Source organism: Sorex fumeus, unplaced genomic scaffold, assembly GCF_029834395.1.
Source record: "Sorex fumeus unplaced genomic scaffold, SorFum_2.1 ptg000006l, whole genome shotgun sequence".
NCBI classification, from domain to species: domain Eukaryota; kingdom Metazoa; phylum Chordata; class Mammalia; order Eulipotyphla; family Soricidae; genus Sorex; species Sorex fumeus.
In genome coordinates, this window is record NW_026606063.1 from 4,643,137 (window position 1) to 4,666,555 (window position 23,419).

Genomic DNA, 23,419 nt, shown 5'->3' on the forward strand with positions numbered 1-23,419 from the left:
TTCCCGGCCGCTGTCTGCCACGCGAGCGGGGGTCTCGCCAGAGGGCCTTACCTTGGTTCAGGGAGATGACAGGGACGCGGCTGGCGTTGTACAGGAGGATGTCGGGGCCGCTCTCTCTGCTGCCAGCCGAGCTCGAGTTCAGGCTCAGGCTGAGCCACAGCTGCAGCAGGGATTCCAGCTGCGGAGAAGCAAGGGCAAGGCAAGCAGCGAGGCTCGCTGTGAAGTGCTCCCCGGGGTGCCGGCCAGCGGCAACAAGCACGCGCTAGAAACCCCCGGGAAATAAAATCTAACTAGATGAGAATTTGCGGAGACGAGTGACTTTCGAGAACAAAAGACGAGAGTCAGGATCTTCAAAGGCGGGGTCGATAACCTGCCTGGCTGGGACTGAAGTACCAAAAGCATTTATTGAATCGCGTACAAAGTCCGAGGCTGCCCGGGCTGAGTGCAAGCCACGTGCCCTGACCACTGCTCTAGTCTCTGGCTCGAAATCATAGACGTGTTTCAGTTTTTAAATGACCGACGGTGGAGCTGTGGTCATCAAGTTTATCCAATATTTTTCGGAGTACGATTTTCATCTCTGACGGATTAAGAATTACTTCCGCAGTTATTTTCGTTTTCGCCTAAGCTGACAAACGGCGTGTGAAAAGCATCACTTTTTCGAGAAGTCATACCTGAACATGATGGACTTGGAGCATAGAAAAGAGTTTGTTGAAGCAAACATTTAACATTGGGACGGACGATAACTGGATGATGAGCTGGCCGGACTGGTTCGCTGCCTGCAACCCACCAAGAAGTGAGTCGTCCGTTCCAGTGGGAGACTGTGAGACTGGAAAAAAAGCACAATTATGACTTCATACCTCAAGACTCAGGAGAACTGACAGCAAAGCGAGGCAAATTAAGATCGCTTTGCTTTTAATTTGAAACTCTTAACATTCTTGGGACTATTCATGCTTCAATTATCATTTTTAAATGTTTTACCAAAATAATAAAATGCTTTCACAACAGTACTTGAAAGCAAAATACAATCAGTGAAGCAGTTCCCAAAACCAGAGAATTTGAAAACCAAAAAAAAACCTTTCTCTCTGGAACTTTTTCAGAAATATGTTTCTAATAAAGTCGAAAGATAATCCTTAATTTTTGAGATGGCAGTATTATTAGAACAATATAGATTCTGGCTTACTGATACTTAACCTTGATTTCATATTTAAAATACTTGGAAAATTAAAAAAAAAACCTGACATCCCAGTCATAAAATAATCTAAAAAAATAAGTTTGTTTTCCAGAAAATAGAGAAAGATAAACTCTTCATGTCAGATCTACCCTAAGTTTAGCGCACTTTATTGAACGAGCAACACCTTGAAGCTTGATGACAACCGGAAAGAATCTCAAGAGAAGCAGCTGCAAATCACGGCGGGCCTTCCCCTCAGCTGCGACGTCAGGGCTGCACCGAGCGAGAGCTGCTGGGACACTGGTGACCCGAGAGCTCCCCACTACATGGGGTGAGACACAGCTCCCGCAGTCGGAAGGCCTGACGCTCAAGAACAACAGCGTGGGGGCCGGAGCGACAGCACAGCGGGGAGGGCGTTTGCCTCGCACGCGGCCGACCCGGGTTCGATTCCCAGCATCCCGTAGGGTCCCCTGAGCACTGTCAGGAGTTAATTCCTGAGTGCAGAGCCAGGAGTGACACCCCCCCCACCACCAAAAAAAAAGGACAACAGTGCTCCCACTGTTTTCTACCTCTTTCTCTCCCCCAACCCCTGTCTGTCTCTTTTTCCTGGATCTCTTAAAGGAGGAGGAACAGAAAACTGAAGACAGAACTGAATTAAATTCAGGGAAGCCCAGGACGTCCCCACTACCACGGGCTGTGCAGTGACCGTCCAGGGCCGGCAGCTCTGCGCCCCGGACAGCCTGGCCGAACCCAAACTCCTTGCTGCGAGCACAAGCAGTTTCGAGCTTTCCTCCCCATGCCGGCCTTCGGGGAACCACAGCATCAGACCTCGGGCTGTCGGCGCAGGCCGGGGGGCGCTGGCACCTTCAGGCCCGCCAGCCCTGCCTGTGTGCCGTTCCGCTCCTCTGCCTGTACAGTGAAGCTGCGACTCCTGCGGTTCACTCGGCCCCGTGGGCTGCTGGCCTGACTCTGCGGCCTCCATCCCAGCGCTAAGAGCTGCGCCTTGCAACGGCACCAGCAGTTCGGAGATGATGCAATACGCGCCCTCCAGCTAGTCGGCGCCCAGGGCTCCCTGAGGATATCAAGGTGGAAATTCCATTTCCTCACACTGCCCTCAGAGCAGAAACGGATCCTGAAGGCACCACAGGAGGCCAGTCCATTTCACTCCGCTCTGTCGGTTAATGAATGATTTTTCTTTTCTTTTTTTCTTTTTGGGTCACAGCCGGCGATGCACAGGGGTTCCTCCTGGCTCTGCACTCAGGAATCTCTCCTGGCAGTGCTCAGGGGACCCTATGGGATGCTGGGTATCGAACCTGGGTCACGCGCGTGCAAGGCAAACGCCCTCCAGCTGTGCTATCTACTGCTCCGGCCCCCTGAGTGATCTCCTCCCTCCCCTCCAGCATGGCAGGGCTGCTACATTCCTCGCCTCACGGGACCTGAAATGTAGAAACCCACGCCGTGTGCGAGGGCAACCCACTGAGAGAGAACAGCCAGGCGGGGGGAGGAGGCGGCGCCCGCCCGTGCCTGGGACTCACACGCAGGAGACGTGTTGGTCAGGGCCTGCAGCACGGAGTCCGCCTCCAGCGTGGACATCATCTTCAGCATGAGCTCCGCTTGCTGCTCAAGGCCGACTTCCAGGCGAGCATCTAGGGCTACAAGAATGGTTTCAGCTTAAAACAAACGTTACTTGATACTACTCAGGTCCTAACTCCTAGAACAAAATGCTGACAGCGGAGTCTCTAAGCAATCAGCAGAATGGCCTGAGCCGAGAACGTGAGGGGCTGGAGCCGTAGTACAGCGGGGAGGGCGTTCGCCTTGCGCGAGGCTGATCGGGGTTCGATCCCCGGCATCCCACATAGTCCCGAGGCCCGCCAGGAGTGAGTCCTGAGTGCAGAACCAAGGAGTCACCCCCGAGCACAGCCAGGTGGGGCCTGAAGACAAAACGAACAAACCCCCGATCTGAGCTTTTCAGAGCCTCGATGGTAACAGCATCTGCAGAAAGGCGCCAGAACGGAGGCTGGGCTTAGGGAGAGTGGTGGAACGAGCAAGTGGACGAATGGAAACATGCGAGGAAGACCAGACCTGGCCCCCAGCTGCAGGAGGAAGGAGAAAGGAAGACAGAAAAGAACAAACCCGTAAAGACCACAGCCACGTTTCTACTGAACTCCTGACGTTCTGGACGGAAGCCAACACCCCCCCCCCCCGCCTCCCCTCCCTCTCCATCAGAAAGACAAGGAAGGAAATAACAGCAACTCTTGCCAGTACCCACATCAGTTCCTAAAGCACAGCTCTCCGCTCACAGGCCTGCGAACGGCCTTCTTACAGACACTGCCTAGCCCCGGCGGAACGAAGTTGGGCAAGTCCGTAACGGATCTGCGCCAAACAAGTGCTCAGAAAGGACGAGCCCGTGGCAGGAAGAGGCGGCGCTGGGACAGGCGTCCCACTGGCCGACCTGGGAACACTGAAACATCTGAATAAACAACGGCCACACTATAGACCTACACAGTTAAAATAGTAAATTTTGTTACTTTTTCACCTGCTCGGGCTGGAGCGATAGCACAGCGGGTAGGGCGTCTGCCTTGCACGCAGCCAACATGGCCGACCCGAGTTCGATTCCTCCGCCCCTCTCGGAAAGCCCGGCAAGCTACCGAGAGTATCTCGCCCGCAGGGCAGAGCCTGGCAAGCTCCCCGTGACGTATTCGAGATGCCAGACACAGTAACAACAAAGTCTCCAATGGAGACGTTACTGGGCCCGCTTGAGCAAATCGATGAACAACGGGAGGACCGTGATTCACCTGCTCAAGAACTAGCAAAAAACTATAAGAACCTCGTGAATACACAAACAAGCGATTTAGCTTAGAAATAAAATAAACTAGTCCTCTTTTTTTTCTTAAACAGCCTTTTAAAAGAAAAGTTATTTTTTAAAAAGAATAGTGACGTACTGGATAAGCCAAACACAGTAACAACAAAGTCTCACAAAGGAGACGTTACTGGGCCCGTTCGAGCAAATCGATGAACAATGGAAGACAGTGCAGTGACAGTGACCATGGAAAAAGAGTACCAACGGCAGCAGGCCCAGGGCGGAAGTACAAGGGATGGAGCCACTATCCGACCCTTCGGGGACACGGCCCCCCAGTACCAGGGCTCCGAGTTCTCAGCCCCCAACATCACTAGGCGTGGCCCAACAACCCCAAAAAAGCAGCAAAACAAGAACTGTTAACTGCAACCAGGACAAGGTAATATGATAAGGCACCTGACAGGCCACGGGGGGAACCCGTGTGTAATTCAGCCAAATACAGTCATGCAGAAAAGGTCTGAAATATTGTACAAAAAAGGCCTCTTCCTCTCAGTGCCTGTACTGCAAATCACAGTGCCCAGAATCAGAGAGTAAGAAAGAACGTACGGTCACAGCGGCAGGGGTGGGGGTGGCGGGAGGGACACTGGGAACAGCCGTGGTGGAGAACGGGCGCCGGTGGAGGGACGGGCGCTCGAGCAGCGCGCGGCTGAAACGGAATCGTGGAAGTCTGCGACTCTCTCACGGTGATCCAATACAAATGAAAAATGAAAAATAAGTAACGCCAAAAAAATAAAATGCCTCCAGTTTTCAGAGCACCTGAGCCGCAAAGGGAAACTCTGAACAGCTGCCGGGCTGAGCGAGAGAGACCAGGAGACGCACAAGTGAGCGCGGGGGCGCGGTTCCGCAAAGGGACGGTGTTCAGATCTGGAGGCGCCACCGGGGTGGGACTGTGTCGGGAGCAGGGACGAGTTCCCGCACTGATCTGACGTGTTTCCCAAACCGCTTTATGAAGAATAAAGCAGAAAATACAACACAACTCGCGCGGGGTTAGCGCCCTGGCCGGGCTTAGTGCAGGGAGCGCCAGACGCCTCTCGAGTTTCCATTTACAATTTTCCGCAGGATGTTCAGTCTGCTATAGTCTACATCACAAGAAACGCAGAAACAATATTCGACAAGGTTGCAGGCTGTTCCCAAATCAACGACAAAAACTCATGAGAAGCCCTCAGGATGCCACAGCCCTCAGGGTTGGGTCGCCTGCCCCGCATAAAGTCCCCAAACCACGGTGCCCGCACGCCCCAGGGGCACCCAGCGCCTGCCACAAGCCGGCTCCCCGCTGGGCTGGATCCCTCCGGAGACAGAGAAGCGGAGAAGCACTCACACCCGGGCACCCCAGCGCCGGGGGCCGCGCTCACCCTGGGAGACGGACACGCTGACGGTCTGCGAACCGCTCTTCTCCGTGCTGGCCGCTGGCTTGACCACCTGGACGCCGATGCCGCCGATGTAGGGGTTGTAGTTGTAGGTGCTGTAGTCGGCGCCCCAGTAGTCGTACCACGTGCTGCTGATGGGCTTCGGGGAGAGGGAGAGCGGGAGGGTCACGGGGCCTCCTCACGGGGAATGGGGCGTCACGCGCACTGTCCCACCGCACCCGCGGCTCGGAGCAAACATCCAACCCTCCCGCGCAACGCCCGACACTGGGTCCCCGTGAGCTACAGCGGTCCCGCACTGACATCATCTTCACTGCAGAACAAAACCGAAAACTGAATCGTCCATTTAGACCCCGAGAGGTAAGTCAACACCCTTCATGAAATAATGAGCACTGGGGTGGGGCGTGGGGGGACTAAGGGAAGGGAGGGCGGCCTGGGTGTCAGCCGCGGCAGCCTGCAGACCCCCATGAGCCTCCCGGGGATCCCGTCCCTCTTGCGAAAGGAATGCCACGGTGCCGGGGGCTGGGGAGAGAGGGCAAGGAAGGGGCAGGGCTGACCGGGGCTCCACCCCCAGTGGCCGTACGTTTCCCCGAGCCCTGCCAGGAGTGCTCGCTGGGCACAGAGGCAGGAGGAAACCCCAGGGGTCACTTTTTGTGTTACTTTATTCTAATACAAAAAAATAAATAAAACAAATGAAGGCTGGAGAACTGGCCCACGACTGGAAGTTTATCCTAAGTGGGGGGGAGGGGAGTGGGCAGCTGGGCTAGAGAAGGGACCACTGTGACAATGACAGCTGGAGACGATCCCTCGCGACAAGAGCGGAGGACCAGGAGGAGGAAAAGGGACGGACAGGATATGCGGGATGACCTTAGAGCGTCTGTACCAAAAACCGTAATGGTCAAAGGGGAAGGAGAGGAGGAGGGAGGGAGGGAGGGAGGGAGGAAGTGTTGGGGGGGGCGGAAACGGATTGATGGGGGACAGTGAGTGCGAGTCTGCCACAGACGGGGGGGGGGGTGGGGGGTGGAAAGGCGATGGGAGGGAAACTGAGGACCCTGGGGGTGGGAAACGTCCACCGGTGGAGGAACAGGTGCTGGAACACTGTCTGACTGAAACCCAGTCGTGTACAACTGTGTAGCTGTTTACCTCACAGTGATTTAACTAAAAAAATTTTTTGAAGAATGAAACAAAAATGTTAACTGTACTACATGCAATGCTAAGAAAGACTGCACCGAGCAGACTGCCAGTGGGCATCGAATTTCTCTTCTTCTGACCCCAAAACCAAACCATGCCAACTACCCCCGCTGGTACGAGAGCCAGTCACTACCCTTGGGCGCAGGAGGCGGCCGGCTGTGTCCCAGCATACCTTAAACACTTTCGCGGCAAGAGGGTCTTTCTCCAAATCAATATCTAGAGGGTCAATGTCGACTTCCATGAGATCATGAAGCAGCTCAAGATCAATTTCTTTATCTTTTTCCAACGAGGAAAGAGGAGGTGCGCCTTCAAATCATTCAAAGGGGGTTAATAGTGTGGTATTTCGCATGAAACTCGTATTTTCACTACGTAACGTTACTTGTTACAACAGTGAAAAACAGAGGTCAGAGTTGTAAAACAGTGTCCCCCTTATTTTTCTATTTTCATTGAAACGAAAACATTCTCATGTGCCTAAAACTCTCAACAGTCTTCTAGACTTAAGACCCTGAACTTCCCACTACAAAATAGAGCTGTAACATCCTTTAGCAAGCCTGGCTGCAGTTTCGGGTACACACCGCCCTCCCTCAGGGCACAGGGCAGATACTCCCCCTGGGGCACAGAGCGGGCAGACTCCCTCCCCTCGGGGCAGAGCACAGGAACTAGAGCAACGGGGGACTGCTAGCAGACAGAAAGTCTCCCCCACCTTTAGGGGAGATGAGGGAAAGCCTCTGAGGACGAGCTCTCTCTGCACCCGACTCAAGACCCCGCCACGGGAGTAAGCGGCCCACATCTGGTTCCATTAAAGAAAGTTTAGGGCGGGAAGACTCCGAAAAATGACCAAGGTGCCTAAAAGGACTAGCTCATCTACCAATGAACAACACAGGGCAGGAACTCAGCAAGGCCTAAGAAGCAGAGCGGCGCCAAGTCTGTCCTGAGAAGGCATCGGGGAAGGACGGTGCGTGTGAGCAGGACAGACACGCGGTATCTGCATCCAGAGGGCACTCGCCTGGCCCCACAGCCGATGTCGGCACATGCGGGAGAGCGTGACCCTATCACAGCGCAGTGCGAGTGGATCGTAAGAGCTCCGTAACCCACATTCACGACAGACATCAAAACAAGGCGGCCACTAGGCGGAGGGGACTGACCCTCGGGGCCAGACCGCACGCGCACCCGCTGGCCCCCGCCTACCTGTCATCTCATGGGTCAGCGGCTCGTCGATGGTCTCCAGCAGCTGCGCCGCCGACTGCTGCAGGGAGTCGTCCGAGTCGCCCGCCGTGGCGCCCGCGTCGTCGCCCACGGTCCCCTCCTCCATGGCCTCGGCGGCCACGGGAGCCAGCAGCTCCCCTGCAGGACAGAGACGGCCGGACGCGCTCAGCACCCAGGAAAGCCCGGGCGGGGCCGTCGGCAGCGCCCTCCGGGCCACCGGGCGCTCCCCGGCCAGCCGCCCTCGGAATGACATCATTAGGAAGGTGCCAACGGCACCTGGGTTCACAGAAGAGAATCTCGGCCTTCCAGAACCTTCCCAAAGGTCACATGAAGAAACAGTGACAGCACAATAATGGCAGCGACCAAGAAGGTGACTAGCGGCAGCATTCTCGTGCTGAGCCAGCCCACCCAGCACAGAGAAACTTCCATTTGCCACGGCCGTCAAAAGAACGAAACGCAAAAGTCATGCAAAACGGTTGCCACCTCTGTAACTTGTTGGTATTTTTTATCAGGGAAGGGGATTCCCTTAGCGGATGAAGTAATAAGCTGATTGAGGTACCCGATGGGGGAAAAACAAAAAATATCAATCCGGGGGCTGGAGCGAAAGCACAGCGGGAACAGCATTTGCCTTGCACGCAGCCGACCCGGGTTTGATTCCTAGCATCCCACAGCGTCCCCCAAGCCACACCAGGTGCAATTCCTGAATGCAGAGCCAGGGGGAACCCCTGAGCATCCTCAGGTGTGACCCAAAAAGAACAAGAAAGAAAGAAAGAAAGAAAGAAAGAAAGAAAGAAAGAAAGAAAGAAAGAAAGGAAGGAAGGAAGAAAGAAAGAAAGAGAGGGAGGGAGGGAGAGAGAAAAATCCATCCTGACCAACCTGACAAAATGTCCTGCAGCATACAGGTCAGCGAATACTGCGCCCACGCGCCCCCCCACGCGATGTCTCCGCGGTTGAAGTCGGTGCCGACCAAGAGCAAGAGCAGCCGCTCCAGCTGGGGCTCGTTCACGATCTCGCACAGGTGGATGGTCGGCCTGGTGGCGTTGGCGATGCGCGCCAGGACCTGCAAGACACGGCACACGGCACAGGTTCAGGCTCGCCAGGCGCGACTCCACAACGCAGGGAGGGAACCGGCTTCAAGACTAAGACAAGCTCAGCTGAGGCGGAGAGCACAATGAATTCGAAAAACCAAATGCACAATTTCGGTTCGAAATCTTGGTGTAGGGGCTGGAGCGATAGCACAGCGGGTAGGGCATTTGCCTGGCACGTGGCCAACCCGGGTTCGACTCCCAGCATCCCATATGGTCCCCTGAGCACCACCAGGGGTAATTCCTGAGCACAGAACCAGGAAGAACCCCTGTGCATTGCCGGGTATGTGACCCAAAAAGCAAGAAAAAAAAATCTTGGTGTGATAGTTCGTAGTTTCTACAAACAATGAGTATGCCAGGGCATTATATAGTCCCCTCATTATCAAATGTGAACATTTCCTGTTTCGACTGCTTTTCTACAAGTAAAATTACAGACCTCCCCCCGCCCCCTCCCACATGACCTATGTCACAAAAATCTCCAAGAATCCAGCCTAAGTGGAGTAGAGTCTGAATCCGCGAGGCACGGTAGCTGGGGGCGCTCGGGCAGGAGGGATGCAGCCAGGCAGCGGGCACTCGCCCTGAGGGCGTCAAACCCTGGCACCACCAAAAATAAGCTTTCAAGGCACGGGAGCAAAAACATGTCAATCAATTCCAAGCATGGCTCTTCACGAGACCCACAAGTGTGTGAGATTCCTCCTGGTGACAGCAAAACAGGAAGAGGTTGGGGCAAAACTGCCCTTTCCTGCCTTCCGGGGAGAGACAGCGTCGGGCCGGCACGGCGAGCGCCGCCGTCTCTCCCCGCTCACTAACTCTCCCTCACTGCCCGCTACACTCACGGTTCAGAATGACACCCGAGAAGGACTCACCTTGCAGACAAATAACAAAAGGTCGGCATGACACGTAAAGTCCATGGAGAGGAGAAACAGAACAAGTTTTTGGACTACAGAAATACAACGCTCGTGGGCCAGGGTGAAGGGAAGCGGCTCTATCTCGGGGCTCTCCTTGGTCGTTGTCACTTCCGTGTCTACGTTCGAACGAGACCACTCTGCCGTCCGACGTAACCGAATTAAATCCTTAAAGTGCTGCACACAAATGTACATATTTAAATCAACGTTTACTATCTAAAAATCACTTCCGCATATTTATGGAATAAAAGCGTTTCCCCCCCAAAACTACCGCTTCTAAAAAGTACAGTTACGCTAACTACAGGCATCCAAAAATAGCGTGACTGAAAGCTGTCAATGGACTTCAAAAAAAATCACTATTTGAAAAGGGTATAGAATCTATAACAAAAGTCACATTCTACAGGAAGGCTACAGTAGATCCATTTAACATTTTAAACATTACCAGAAGACCTTACACATACTCATGAAAGGTACAAAATCTGTCAAGAAACCAGTACCCTTTGTCAGTAGTCACTTCAAAACCTGATGGAGTAAGTGTAATTTCTTGTCGGTAGAAACAGTGAGCAAATTTTGAAGCTCCGTGCTATCTTCCCACATTTAAAAAATGCTTTTGTGTTTCAAAATTTTTATTTACAAAGTAGTAAACGTAATTTCTACCGGAAAGGACACAGAAGAAAAGATCTGACAGTATCGGGAGGCGGACATTCAACGGACTGGAATGCAATCCACTTCAAAAGCAATACACTAAACTTTCCATCGAAAGTGACTGTGTATTTCCTTGAGTGAAAAGCTACTTTCCCCTCCACTACGAAAATAATGTCGCGAACACGCGAGTACTTCTAGCGATTAGCAGAAAGACATTTAACTTGGTCTCCTGAAAATGAATGACACTTCATGAGTCAAATGATTCTAAATACTGAAAGGGAAAGTGACGTTTTAATGATAACAGCATTAAGAAGCGTAACTCATACCTTTGTAGTAGCCTGCTTTAGTTTGGCTTGCTCTACTAGAAGTTTATATGATGATCCTTTGTTACTCTGAATTTTTTCTTTTTCCATCTGTTCCACCAAAGCCTTCTGTTTTGCTTTTAGTAGGTTAAGTTGCTTTTAAAAAAAATTTAAAAAGCTAATCTTACAACTAACAATGTTAAAACAGTAACGTAAATTTTAATACTCCTCACAAAGTTCATACATCAAGCCAATGTATAACAATTCCCTGAAATACCTAATAAATCAATTTCAACTGCAATTGATTTTTAAAAAAAAAATTATTTTCAAATTTTGGGTGGCAGAGGGTTGTGGCAGTGCTCAGGAATCAATCACTCCCGGCGGTGCTCAGGGAACCAAATGGGAGGCTGGAGACCAAGCCATCTTGGCCACGCTTCAAGCAGGGCCCTGCCCGCTGCTGTCCTATGGCTGACCCCTATTTTCGATGTTTTTTTAGTAATTATTTTTTTCTGGGGTGGTCCATGGCCCCTATTTCCAATTCTTGACTACCAAATCTCTCCATGGGACAACGCGGAATGAACCAACCCCTTAGACATGGGGAAAGGAAACCGGTCACAGGTGCTGTCGGGCGCATCCCTGAAGGGACGGCCAACGGCACTTTGAGAGAGAGAGAGGCCTGGAAGGGTCAAAGGGCAAAAGTCTGCAGGTGGCGGGTGAGCGGGTCGGGACTGCGAACTCCAGAGTCCCGCCGGGAGAGACTCCCTGAGCACCGTGGCACACGGCCTGAACGACACAAACAAAAATCTTAAGATTTATTTTTAAATAAAAGGCAAGGTCTACCTGTGCTCTTCTCATAAAATATCTCCAGCTACGGCGGCATCCAGACTAAACTAGGGGCCGACCACCCAAGCAGGCCCCAACAGGCCACCATTCACTGCGTGTCCAGGCCCAGGGTGCCGGTCCGAGCACTACGCACAGAGTCCCCTCAGGTACCCGGGCACTCCCACTGGCCACCCAGAAATGCCGAAAACCGACACTGAGCCGAAAGACCAGAGGCAACCCGAAACTCTCCATGATGAGCCCCATCAGCACAGGCTCAAAGGTGTGCAGGGGAGGGGCGTTCGAAATTCCCACTGAATGAGGCAAGCCCTTCGCAACAGTTAGCTGGAAACGCAGAATATCAAGATGAATGACTTTCACTGGGACACTGGAGCCACGGTTACAAATTAATAACTTAGTTGATTACGGACATCTTTGCCTTTAAGAGAACATTCCCTGAGTGTGTACTACCGATACATAACTTTTCAGGGCTGGGAAAAAATACAACCCTTAACACTAGAGAGAGAGGTCTGCTGGCTTGACTACAGCTCTGTATACAGAGGGAAAAGGCACGTGAAATTAAACCGAGCCTACACATACCATTAAGTGACCAATACATAGGTTTGAAGAACACTGATAAAGACTATTATAAATCAGTATATTCAGAAAACGGTTCCAAAAATTTTGCAATTCACACAATTAGGATTTAAAACAATGTATGATGATTATTTTGAAACCACACACTTAGCCTGTTGTTTTGAATAAGCACTGGCTGCCACCTGCTTTTTCACATGTCTGTAGACATATAAACATATAATTCCATATGTATTTTCTTGGTGGGGAAGTGAGCCTTTTCCTAGTACAACAATCAAAATCACAGAGTAAAACTAACGTACGATTAGCTATCTCCACTGTTTGGTCAACTGTACACAATAAACAATAAAATGTTCACAAAGAAACGTTTCAAATTTACAACGAGCAAGTTCTGATCATTCGAAACCAACCAGGTAAGAACCTGAGGTACCTGGCCACACTCCCCCACCCCATTTAAGATTTTTCTGGTGAAAAAGGGTGACAAATCCAAAACATTTAGGGCCAGAGAGACCGTACAGCAGGTAAGGCACTTGCCTTGCACGCGGCCAACCTGGGTTCGATCCCGGGCATCCCTTATGGTCCCCTAACACCACCATGAGTAATTCCCGAGCCCAGAGCTAGGAGTAAGCCCTGATCACAGCCTAGTGAGGACCAAAAACAAAAAAATAGAAGAAGTTTAATAATAATACGCCCTCCTATAGGTTCTTTTCCATCTTCCTAAGCTAAATTAAATACAGCGAGTATAAACATTTAAGCGCTCAAAATAGTCTAGGCAAGTTTTACAAAATTAGCAGCAGCTAAAACTGGTCAAGGGTTTAAAAAAGAAAAATGAAATGAGGAAGCGGCTCTTCTTTTTCTCACATGAGACCGAATACTCGGGGCTGGAGAGAGGGCGAGGGGCTGACCCCAGGCCCAGCATGTGGACAGCCAATGTGTGATGCCCGAGAACCTTCGAGAGACCAAACTCTTCTCTCTCACAAGAGAGCCTGAATGGATTAGCACGCAGCTGAAAACACAGAAGCAAAAATAAATGGTGCAGTGCTAAATTCACTTAACAAGACCCTGAGCGTTCACGGACTTGCAAGAGTCCTAGGCTTTCAGAGAAAATCCTCTCTGCCTGGTGAAGGGACGGGTGTTGAAACGTTGCGTGACTGAAATCAAGCACGAACAACTCTGTAACTGTGTTTCGCACGGTGACTCAAGTTTTAACAAGGGGTAAGTGTGTGTGTCTGTGTGTGTGTGTGTTGTGTGTGTCTGCCTGCGTGTCTGTCCTTGTGTGGATACACTCCATCATCGCTCTCCTGGTTCTGCCCTCAGGAATCACCCCTGACGGTGCTCAGGAGACTACATGGGGTGTCAGAGATCGAATCCCAGTCGGTCCTACACAAGGCAAGCATCCTGCCCTCTGTCCTGTCGCTCCGGCCCTGTGGCGCTATTCAACATTCCCGTTCGAGACCACACGTCAAGGATATAGAATACAGCATAGAGCCCACATATGAGAGTGAGTGAGAGCGACCTTTTCAAATACTGTCACGTGGGAGCAGAAACCTTACGGGGAAGGCACCACCTCGGATGTGGCCAGCCCTGGTTGAATCCCCAACTCCCCACAGGCCGCCTGAGGTAACAGTCACCAAGAGGGGCCCAAAGGCGTCTGAGCAGAATTTGGGAGGACCCCGAAAGAAATGAAAAGGTGACAGGAACAAATTCTAGCCCATAAGAGGAGTCTTACAATTCTAGCTCAAAAGAGTAAGAGAAAAATGAAAATGCACAAAGTGAAATGCAACAGAATAAAATCTATTGATAATTTCGAGAGAAACCACAACACTAAGACAAGTCCGTAAGAAGTAATGAGTGACCTGTGGAAAAAAGTCCCACAGTAACACACAAACACATGAGCGGCAAGGTGTGGGCACGGCTGTCAAATGAATGAGAAGATATACACGAACCAGACATTTCCAAACCAGCTTCCAGACAGCGAGCCCGAAAGTCAAGGGCAATCGACAAGGAAGCGGACAGGAAACAGGCCGCAGAGGGCGGGGAGCTGCCTGCAGGCCACTGAGCCCAGCTCAACCCCCAGCATCTGAGCTGCCCTGACTGAGCACAGACCCCTGAGCACCACCAGCGTGGCCCAAACACGAGAACCACCGCCAACGAAAGGAGGGAAGTGGGCTCACAGGTGCTGTAGCATTCAAATCAAGGAATGTCGTCAGGAAGAAAAATGACCACGGAGACAACTCGGAAGATGAATCAACCTCCAAAGTACCCACAGGACTGAAGAAGCCGATCGATGCGTGACGCCAAAGTTGTTGTGAAGAAATCACTTCTCAAATTCGAATCCAGAGATCTTGTAACTGAACAAGATTCCCTGCTAAGAATCTACAATTCGGAGACGCCCCAGATGCAGGGGGCGTGTACTCTGGGGGTTTTACCCAAACTGCAGAGTCAGCCGGCTCTGGAAACGGATCGAATCCACCCCAGAGCAAAGCAAGTGGGAACCGTCTGAGCACAGCGAACATTCTGGAGTGCAGGCCCCGACGCGGAGAGAGCGGACACGTCTCCCTCCCGAGGTAGTGCTGGAACCAAGCTGCCTCACGCCTCTGGCCCCACGGACAAGACAACCTGACAACCTGACAACCAGGCACTTCCGGTCCGCTAAGCACTGCTCAGAGCAATCCTCTCCTTGGGCGGACCCACCCCGGAGGCCCCCACACAGCACATGCGTCGACCGAGCACAGGTCGGGCTGGCAGAGTGCTCCAGGGACAAGAAGAAACATAAAGACCGCATGAAACAAAAAAAGAACAAACTATCCAAATGTCTGGGACACAGCAAGAGCAGCAATAATGGGAACAGCGCGAAAATACAGGCACACAGCAGGAAACAGGAAAAACCCCAAATGAAGAAGAACCTCGCAGGTTGAGAAACCAGAAAAAGAACAAAATAGGCAAGGAGAATACAGAAAGTAAAAAAAATAAAAATCAAAACAGAACTTAGTGGCATGCAAACGCTGAGACAAATGGTCAATGAAACAAACGAGGATTAAACAACATTGACAAACCCTTAGCCAGACTCGGGTGAGGAAGAAGAGAGAAGATCCAAATAAATCAGGTCTGACGTTAAAGGGTGAAAATCACAACAGGTGCCTCAGAAAGGCAAGGAATCCTGAGAGATAACTACGAACATCATCTATGCCACTAGAGATACAAGAAGAAACGGACAATCTCTTTGACTCGGAGAACTTTCTAAAATTGAATTAAGAGGGAGCAGAAAACCTAACCAGACCACCGCAAGTAAGAAACCTGAACACTACTTCAAACTCGGCCTCAGAACAAAAGCCCAGGTTCGAACAGGCCCCGCTGAGCCCCACGGCATCGCCAGAGGAACCCTGGGCCTTCCAGCTCTGGCGAAATCCAAAAGAAACACATGCATCCTCCGTAAAATCTGTGGACCACATTTCCCAAGTAACAAAACGAGAGCTAGTGGGGGGGGGGGGGGAACAGACTGACGATATTCGGGATAAAGACGATGCAAAACCCTCAACAAACTCCTACGGCATCTTGAAGGGCCAGACTGACAACGCAGCCGGTATGGCGCTTGCCTTGCATGCAGCCAATCTGGGTTCAATCCCCCGCGCCCCCACAGGGTCCCCCAAGCCTACCAGGAGGGAGGCCTGAGTGTAGAGCCAGAAGTTAGCCCTGAGCACCACCAGGTGTGGCTGAGAACAAACACAACAGAAACTTCAAGGAAGTCAGCACAACTACCTCCACGGTTATGTGATTCAGCCAAGTGGGACTCACTCCTGGACGCAAACAGCGCGCAGGCGGATTACTGGAGTGTACCCGTATCCCACAGGCGTAAAGTCAAAGATCACAGAAATCAGTTAGCAGATGCAGAGAACGTTGATGGCCCAATGCAACAACCCTCTAACGAACGAGGGGGCAGGGACGTGTGGAAGGGAGAGAGAAATGGGGCACCAGCAGGGGCGGAGGGTGACGTGCCCAACGACCCCACAACAGAAGTTAAAATGTTTAAGGGCTAAAAAATGACAGGAACAGGGGTAGGAAAAAATAGGTTGAAAGGACATCACCAAAATCAGTAAACTACACAGAGCCAGTTGCCATTTTACAAATAAAGAAACTCAGTCTCCAAGCATTCGACAATCTCCCTAAGTTCAGTTCATGTCACATGTGAGATTTTACGGCAAGTGAATCTCATGCACCATCCAAAAGAACATTCTCAGGCGATGGAAACTGTCCTGAAAATTACCTGTTTGTGATGAACTAGCTGCTTCCTGATTTTTCTGGAATATAAGCGCTCGATGGTATAGCCACCCTTGGAAGCCCGATGGAGGCTCTGAGTGTGAAGATTGTTGTTGATGAAACTCCACTGGTTCCCTGAAAGCAGGACAGCACATCAGTAGCAACTCTGCACAACTTGACTCTAAACAGCTCTGAACAACTGATCTCAGATTTATAACAGGTGAAACAACACAACTTTTGACTATAATTTTAAGAAGCTACCTTTAGAAAGATTGAGATCTTACATTGCTCTTAGATAACACTGGTCATTAGTTTCTTATTTGCGATAACAGCTTTCTCCACAACTGTAGCACTGTCCTCCCGTTGTTCACAGATTTTGCTCGAGTGGGCCCAGTAACGTCTCCATTTTGAGACTTGTTGTTACTGTGTTTGGCATATGGAATATGTCACGGGTAGCTTGCCAGGCTTTGCCATGTGGGCGAGATACTCTCGGTAGTTTGTCGGGCTCTCCGTGAGGGGCGGAGAAATCGAACCCAGCTCAGCCAGGTCAGCCGCTTGCAAGGCAAATGCCTTACTGCTGTGCTATCGCTCCAGCCCTGTTTAATAATTTTATCCAGTACCCCTCTAGTAATGTTTCTCAATTCTGATAAAAACAACAAATGTTCACTATATTTCACGCTTTTTATGCAGTGCACAAAGAAAAGGTAACAAAATAGGTTCAATTAATAACTGCTCAAATGAGGGTGAGGAGTTCAAACCCAAGTGCACTCTGTCATTCTTCAACAAATTTCAAGCCCATTATATGCTACACTGAACCCAATCTATTCATGCGTGCTCGAGTCAAAGGCATGTCTTTGTTCACGTCCCCTGAACACATCCACCTTCTCTCCGTGTGTCTAACTGGTTCAAATTAGTCCAAGTCGTTCAACCACACAGCAGGGATGCGGCTCAGGGGCAGAGCACCCTCTGAGTGGGTACGACAGGGGCTCAATCCGGACCTGCCTCTCTCCCCAAGAGTCTTCAAACTATCTGGCTCGACAGTAACCGGACAGTAAAAAGTAAGGGCTTCTGACAGGTTCATTACAGCTTTAGTCACAGCTGTATTTTCTTGTGTATCTTATCACCGTGTAACAGTCAAGTGGACCAGAGACACACACACAGAGCAAATCTCCTGCACGTGAGATTCACCAGACACCTATGATATAACGTACACCATCATGAACTGGTTCACCTACAATAAGGGATTTTAGAAGAATATTAGAATCTTGACAACATTTATAAGATGTATGTTCCACGTCAAATTTATCTCAGCATTTCTCTCAGCATAAATGCCAGCAGGAAAGGGGAGGGGAGGGGAGGGGAGGGGAGGGGAGGGGAGAGGGGAGGAGAGGGGAGGAGAGGGGAGGACTCTGCAGTCAGGGGTTACCCCAGCTCAGCTGCACACGCTGGGCCCAGTGGGCGGAATTCACTGGAAGTGGCCCTCACCCGCCGGAACACTGCCTGAGGATTCGACCCTCTCCTCTCCCCTCCGAGGCCACTAGTATTAATCAGTACTTGGAAACGGTAAAGAGCGCGCCACGTTATAGTCAAGTCATGCCGCTTCAAGGACCCTCCCAGGAGTTCCGTTCCCTTCGTCCTAATGCTCGCATGAGCAAAGGTGACCACCGGGAAAGCCAGGACTGCCAAGGAATTAAACGCTTTGACCAAGCCAGTGGCCTTGTCCACAGAGACCATCACGAGCTGATTCTATGCTCCGACTCCGAGAACTTCAGACTTGGCGTGAGTCATCACAGCAGGAAGCATTCGCCCGCCATCAACCGCAAGGTCGTCACGCTCACCTGTCACGAGCCGCTCCCTGTCCTTGCCATTCAGGGGTTTCTTTGCGGCAGCTGCTTCATCTTCAACAGTGGCCACATAGTCGAGCAGCCTGGACACCAGCATGACCACCCAACTGATCATGGGAATATCGAGGACACCTACGCAGAGACAAGAGGGACAGGCGGGAAAATCAGAGGACTCTGCGTTCTGATGACACGTAAGAAGTTATACCCAACATTCCACGAATCCAAACACAACGCATCATTAACACGAATATCTGGGATAAGCACCAGAACTGAAGCCTACACCCATGAATGGAGTAACGCCTGGAAATAACGGATAAGAAATTCTTCATGGTACATTCGACATGACACTTGTTGAGTTAAAATTAACAGGCTACTTGTGAACTAGACGAGAAAAAAAAAGAAGGTATGAAGTATAGGTATAAAGGTATGAAATGCTAGTGTTAGTCCTACAAGGCTGAGTTTTAAGATATTTAACAGAAGCTCATTCTCCAGCCAAGACTCAGAAACTCATAAATAAACCTCAAGAAAGATCAGCAAGCCGCACAGAGCCTCCAGAGCCCGCGCCAGGCTGAATCTCCAGAAATGAGATCTGCTGAAGAACTCAGGTTTGCGGGTTTGGTGACCAAAATCTCCAGGCTGTCACGACGTCGAAGATGGGCTACCTCCCCCTGTTTCCCTGTTCTTCCGGGAGCCTGGCAGTCACGCCCATAAACTGCCTCTGACCCCAAATAAGCTCATTAACCAGCCAAGATCTAGAGATTCACAAAAAAATCCTGAGAGAGATCAACAAGCTGAAGAGATGCCTCCGGACCCCAAAGTCACCACCCAGTTAAAACTCTAACTCCAGCAGTTTCACCCCATTCAAAATTTTAGAATTCCTGGAGCGACGGCTCGTGCCCACCCTAAGCCCCCATCAGGAGTAGCACACCACCTTGGATGGGATGTCAAGCAGAAGGCAACCAATCTTGGTTAAGAAAACAGTGACACACTAGGCTTAACCTGTGACAATAGCAGTCATCCCTTATACAAGGGCTTGATGGCTCCAGGGTGAGAGACAACAATCTCCACATACTTTCTTCTAAAGAAATCTTTTTTGATCATTTTTAGCACATGATTCATAACAAACAATAAAAAATAAATTATTTGCAGCTTGCTATTGGGGCAGACGTGGGTTGTGGTTGGGAAAATTGGAAATAATGATGGTGGGAAGGTGGAATGATGGTGGAATTGGTACTGGAATACTGAACGCAATAAATCATCGTAAACAACTTTATAAAAATCAAGTTAAATTTTTGGGGCTGGAGCAATAGCACAGCGGGTTGGGTGTTTGCCTTGCATGCAGCCGATCTGGGTTCGATTCCCAGCATCCCATATGGTCCCCCGAGCACCGCCAGGAGTGATTCCTGAATGCATGAGCCAGGAGTAACCCCTGAGCATTGCCGGTTGACCCAAAAAGCAAAAAGAAAAAAAAAGTACCATTTTTATTCCAGTGACGTACTCCAAGAAAACTCATCAATAACCAAAACAACAATGATTATTTAAGATTTAAACATAAATACAAACTTGATTTAAGAAGTCCTAAAAAATATTACAATGATTTTCATTTTCAATATTTAAGAAATGAGAGGATAAATTCAAAGGGTGATAACCAGGGCCCGAGAGAGCTCACACGGGGCCTCTTTGCAGAGAGGGGGCCAAGTTTGATTCCTGACACCGCCTGGTCCTCAAAATCCCCGAGAAGCACCTCTAAGTACTGCTGAATGGGGCCCAAAAACCAAGCATAAAGGATATTAGAGTAAAAAATAGGAATTATAATGACAATCAGACACTGTCATTTTGAAGTCTCTGTCACTTAAAAAAAGAAGTCAGAAAATGAGCAGTAATAATAAAGTATGCATCCCCTCAGGGCAGGGACAAAGTACAGGTAAAACTCTGGATTACACGGGCCTTGCACAAGGACCCCACACACACATACACACCCTAACTGTCAGGCCATTTCTGAGAACAAAGACAGGAATAGCCCCCAAGTTCCTCACGGTGTGGTCAACAGATCTCCACCCCGAAAACAGAAGAAAACCTATTTCAGATGAGTTTATATGGAAGAATACTTAAAAGAATCGCGTGTCTTTACTTAAGATCACTTGCAAATACCTTCTGTCCTCCGGTGCATGGGTAACTGTGGCTGAAGAGGTGACAATAAATTATCCAGGAGATTCAGTAAACTTTCCAGGACTCCACTGTTACTAAGTGATCTTTGACCAATGCAAGAAAGTAACATAAAGACCCTACAAGTGGAAAGATAAACATCCGATCTGAAGAAACTGAATTAACCAAATTTTAAGATAATTTACTTAAAATGTTGCATAACAAACGTCATAGTACTATAACAGAAAATCTAGTACTTAGCGAAATTATTATCTGAAAGTATGGTGTTAAAACCGACACTACTGGGTATATTACCTAACTTTATTTTAGCCTTAAAAACTTCACTTGAGCACATAAAATAAATGACATTACCTGATAGAAATATTTTTAAACACCAATTTGTGAACTATAAAAACTCAATGAGGAAACTAAAGAATACACTTTAGTTGGGGTCAGAGCGATAGTACAACGGGGGCGGGGGGGGGATTTGCCTTCCATGGGGCTGACCAAGGGTTCAATCCCTGGTGCCCCATATAGTCCTGAACCTTCCAAGAAGGATCTGAGTACCACCTCTAAAAATACTGTGTCCTGGGGGTTGGAGCGATAGCACAGCGAGTAGGGCGTTTGCCTTGCACGTGGCCGACCCGGGTTCAATTCCCAGCATCCCATTGGTCCCTGAGCACCGCCAGGGATAATTCCTGAGTGCAGAGCCAGGAGTGACCCCGTGCATTGCCGGGTGTGACCCAAAAACAAAAACACTGTGTCCTTCAAAGAGCATTACCCAAATCCACAAAAACATACGGCTTACCTATACATTCACTCCACACACAACACACACACACACACACACACACACACACACTCTTACTTCTAAAACCTGAATCTCGAAGCAATCAGGGCACGCTTTTCGGACCTACCTGTCCTGTGGGAAGATGAGAAGCTGCTCGGAGTTATACAACTCCTGGAGAACATTGGAGAGGAACTGCCCCCACCACCTCTCACCACCACAGAGCTGCACGAGCAGGAGCCCGGTGTGCAGGCGGATCTTCGGGGTCCCGCTGATGCAGAGGTGTTTGAAGAGCTCCTCGCAGGCCTGGGCGTGGAACGTGCTCTGCAAAACTGCAGGAACAGAGTGTCCTATTACAAGAAAGCAGACAGTCAACTTTCCTGCTGAGACGTTTGCCGGCCTCATCCGCACGCCGCGCTCCATCTCTCTGCCGGCGCTTCTCGACCTAGTTCCTCGGGCGTCCTCGGGGCCGGGGCAGCGGGCCTCACGTGAGGCCTGGGTCCCTCCCAAGCACAGCGGGACGGGGGAAATGCAGGCGGGGAATGGCCAGGCACGGGCAGAGTCGGCACGTAATTCGATTCTACTCTCTGTGGAGCCTGGGGGGAGAAGCAGCTAGGTTTGGGGTCTTCTCGGACATTCAGAGTTCCTCAGGAGCCAAAGCTATAGGGGAGGGGGTCGAGGCACTCGTCCTGTCCACGACGGGCGCGTTCGCCAGGAGCGGCTCCTGAAAGCATAGTCAGGAGGAAGCTCGAGCACCACCAGACGAGGCTCCCAAGAGCCAGACGCCACCTGAGGAGTAAGCAGGGGTCCAGGAAGGTAACACGGTGGGTGGGGCAGCCGCTCTGCACAAACCCCACGGCGGGTGACCGCTGGCAGCCTCCAGGGCAGCCCTGGGAACTGCTAAACCCAAGCGAAGCGAGAGCCAAGCCCCAGGGGCGGAACACAAACCGTTTGAGGAGTGCAGGAGGCTGAGCAGGGTGTCCAGCAGGTATCGGATGACGGTGCGGAGCTGCTCCGTGGACGAGGCCTGGATCACGTCTTCGGGGTCCGAGGCCTCACACAGCGTCTTCCGGCTCGCGCCCAGGGCGACGCGCAGCCTCTGCACCGCGTTGTGGGCCAGATTGAGCTGCAGCTGGAGCTGCACGCAATCCTGGTGGGCGGAGAAGACCCTGCTGTCCTCCTCCACCGCCTTGTCCGGCTTCCGCAGGAAGTACTGAGCGTTGTTCGCGCTGTTGAGCGGCGGAAGATCGATGCTCTGCAGGAGAGTCTCCAACCGGTGACAAGCCAAGTTGTACCTGCAAGTGAAAAGAGCGCACGTCAAGTCGGCACGCCCATTTCTGCGACAACACCACTGCACGTGACGACGGAAAAACTGATGATGATTCAGGTGGTAAACATGGGGACTAGCAACTGCATCTGCAAACTCATTTCATCAAAGGACGACAAAATGTTAGATGTTCTGTGCTACTCGTGAAAACATTCTGCAGTGAACTGGAGATGAGAAGCATCAGTGGGTGTGCATTTCCCGATCATCCGCAGAGTGCCGGCTTGGACGTCCCACTTTTAGTACGCGAGCAGATACTGGAGTGGAAGCAGGTATTCAGAGTGTAGTGAAATCTCACAGTGCACTTTCAACGCTACTCAAATCCAGAAAAACGGTTATTGTCACCTCTATAATCTTCGCTTACAGAGGACCAGATTCTTCTAAAGAGAGTGTTTCCGGTTAAGAAAGATGTTCCTGAAAGTCTGTCTATATCTATAGCCACTGTGTGTGTTTTCCTTTTGTAGAACAAATAATACAAAAAAAAAAAACCAACAACTTTAGGACACGCACTAAACACGAAATCTCTAACACCTTCAAAGAGGGGCACGACGGGGCCTCGCACACCCCAAGTCTCCCTCCCCTCCCCCACTCCCCCACGATGACGCAGGCCTGAGCTCCACACTCCCAGGGTCACCTGTCTGGGCCAGTCCCGTTGGAAGGGGCACCCGGGAACCCGTCAGTGTATACTGCATCATAAACACTGAAGAGTTCACTGCCTAGGGCTCTGGGGTGCTGAGTTACTGCCTGCCAGTGTCCGGCTTCCTTCCACGCACCTCGAAGAGGTATCTGACTGGGCTGGAGCGACAGCACAGCAGGGAGGGCGTTTGCCTTGCACACTGCTGACCCGGGTTCGATTCCCCGCATCCCATATGGTCCCCTGAGCACCGCCAGCAGTAACTCCTGAGTGCAGAACCAGGAGTAACCCC

At 50.8% G+C, this 23,419-nt stretch overlaps 1 protein-coding gene across 2 annotated transcripts in view; it reads right to left on the bottom strand.

Annotated features, from left to right (window-relative positions):
* Window positions 1-23,419, bottom strand: part of BIRC6 (baculoviral IAP repeat containing 6) — a 154,171-nt gene that overhangs the window by 58,087 nt on the left and 72,665 nt on the right. For both annotated transcript variants that reach the window (XM_056128023.1, XM_056128017.1), the window contains exons 29-42: window positions 22,118-22,464; window positions 21,300-21,519; window positions 20,389-20,522; window positions 18,232-18,369; window positions 16,401-16,528; window positions 10,748-10,879; window positions 9,738-9,953; window positions 8,663-8,846; window positions 7,769-7,924; window positions 6,753-6,886; window positions 5,378-5,531; window positions 2,704-2,820; window positions 672-826; window positions 52-178 (exon numbers count right to left, since the gene is read on the bottom strand). In XM_056128023.1, coding sequence (XP_055983998.1) covers window positions 52-178; window positions 672-826; window positions 2,704-2,820; window positions 5,378-5,531; window positions 6,753-6,886; window positions 7,769-7,924; window positions 8,663-8,846; window positions 9,738-9,953; window positions 10,748-10,879; window positions 16,401-16,528; window positions 18,232-18,369; window positions 20,389-20,522; window positions 21,300-21,519; window positions 22,118-22,464 — 2,342 coding nt within the window. The remainder of the gene's footprint in view (window positions 1-51; window positions 179-671; window positions 827-2,703; window positions 2,821-5,377; window positions 5,532-6,752; window positions 6,887-7,768; window positions 7,925-8,662; window positions 8,847-9,737; window positions 9,954-10,747; window positions 10,880-16,400; window positions 16,529-18,231; window positions 18,370-20,388; window positions 20,523-21,299; window positions 21,520-22,117; window positions 22,465-23,419) is intronic.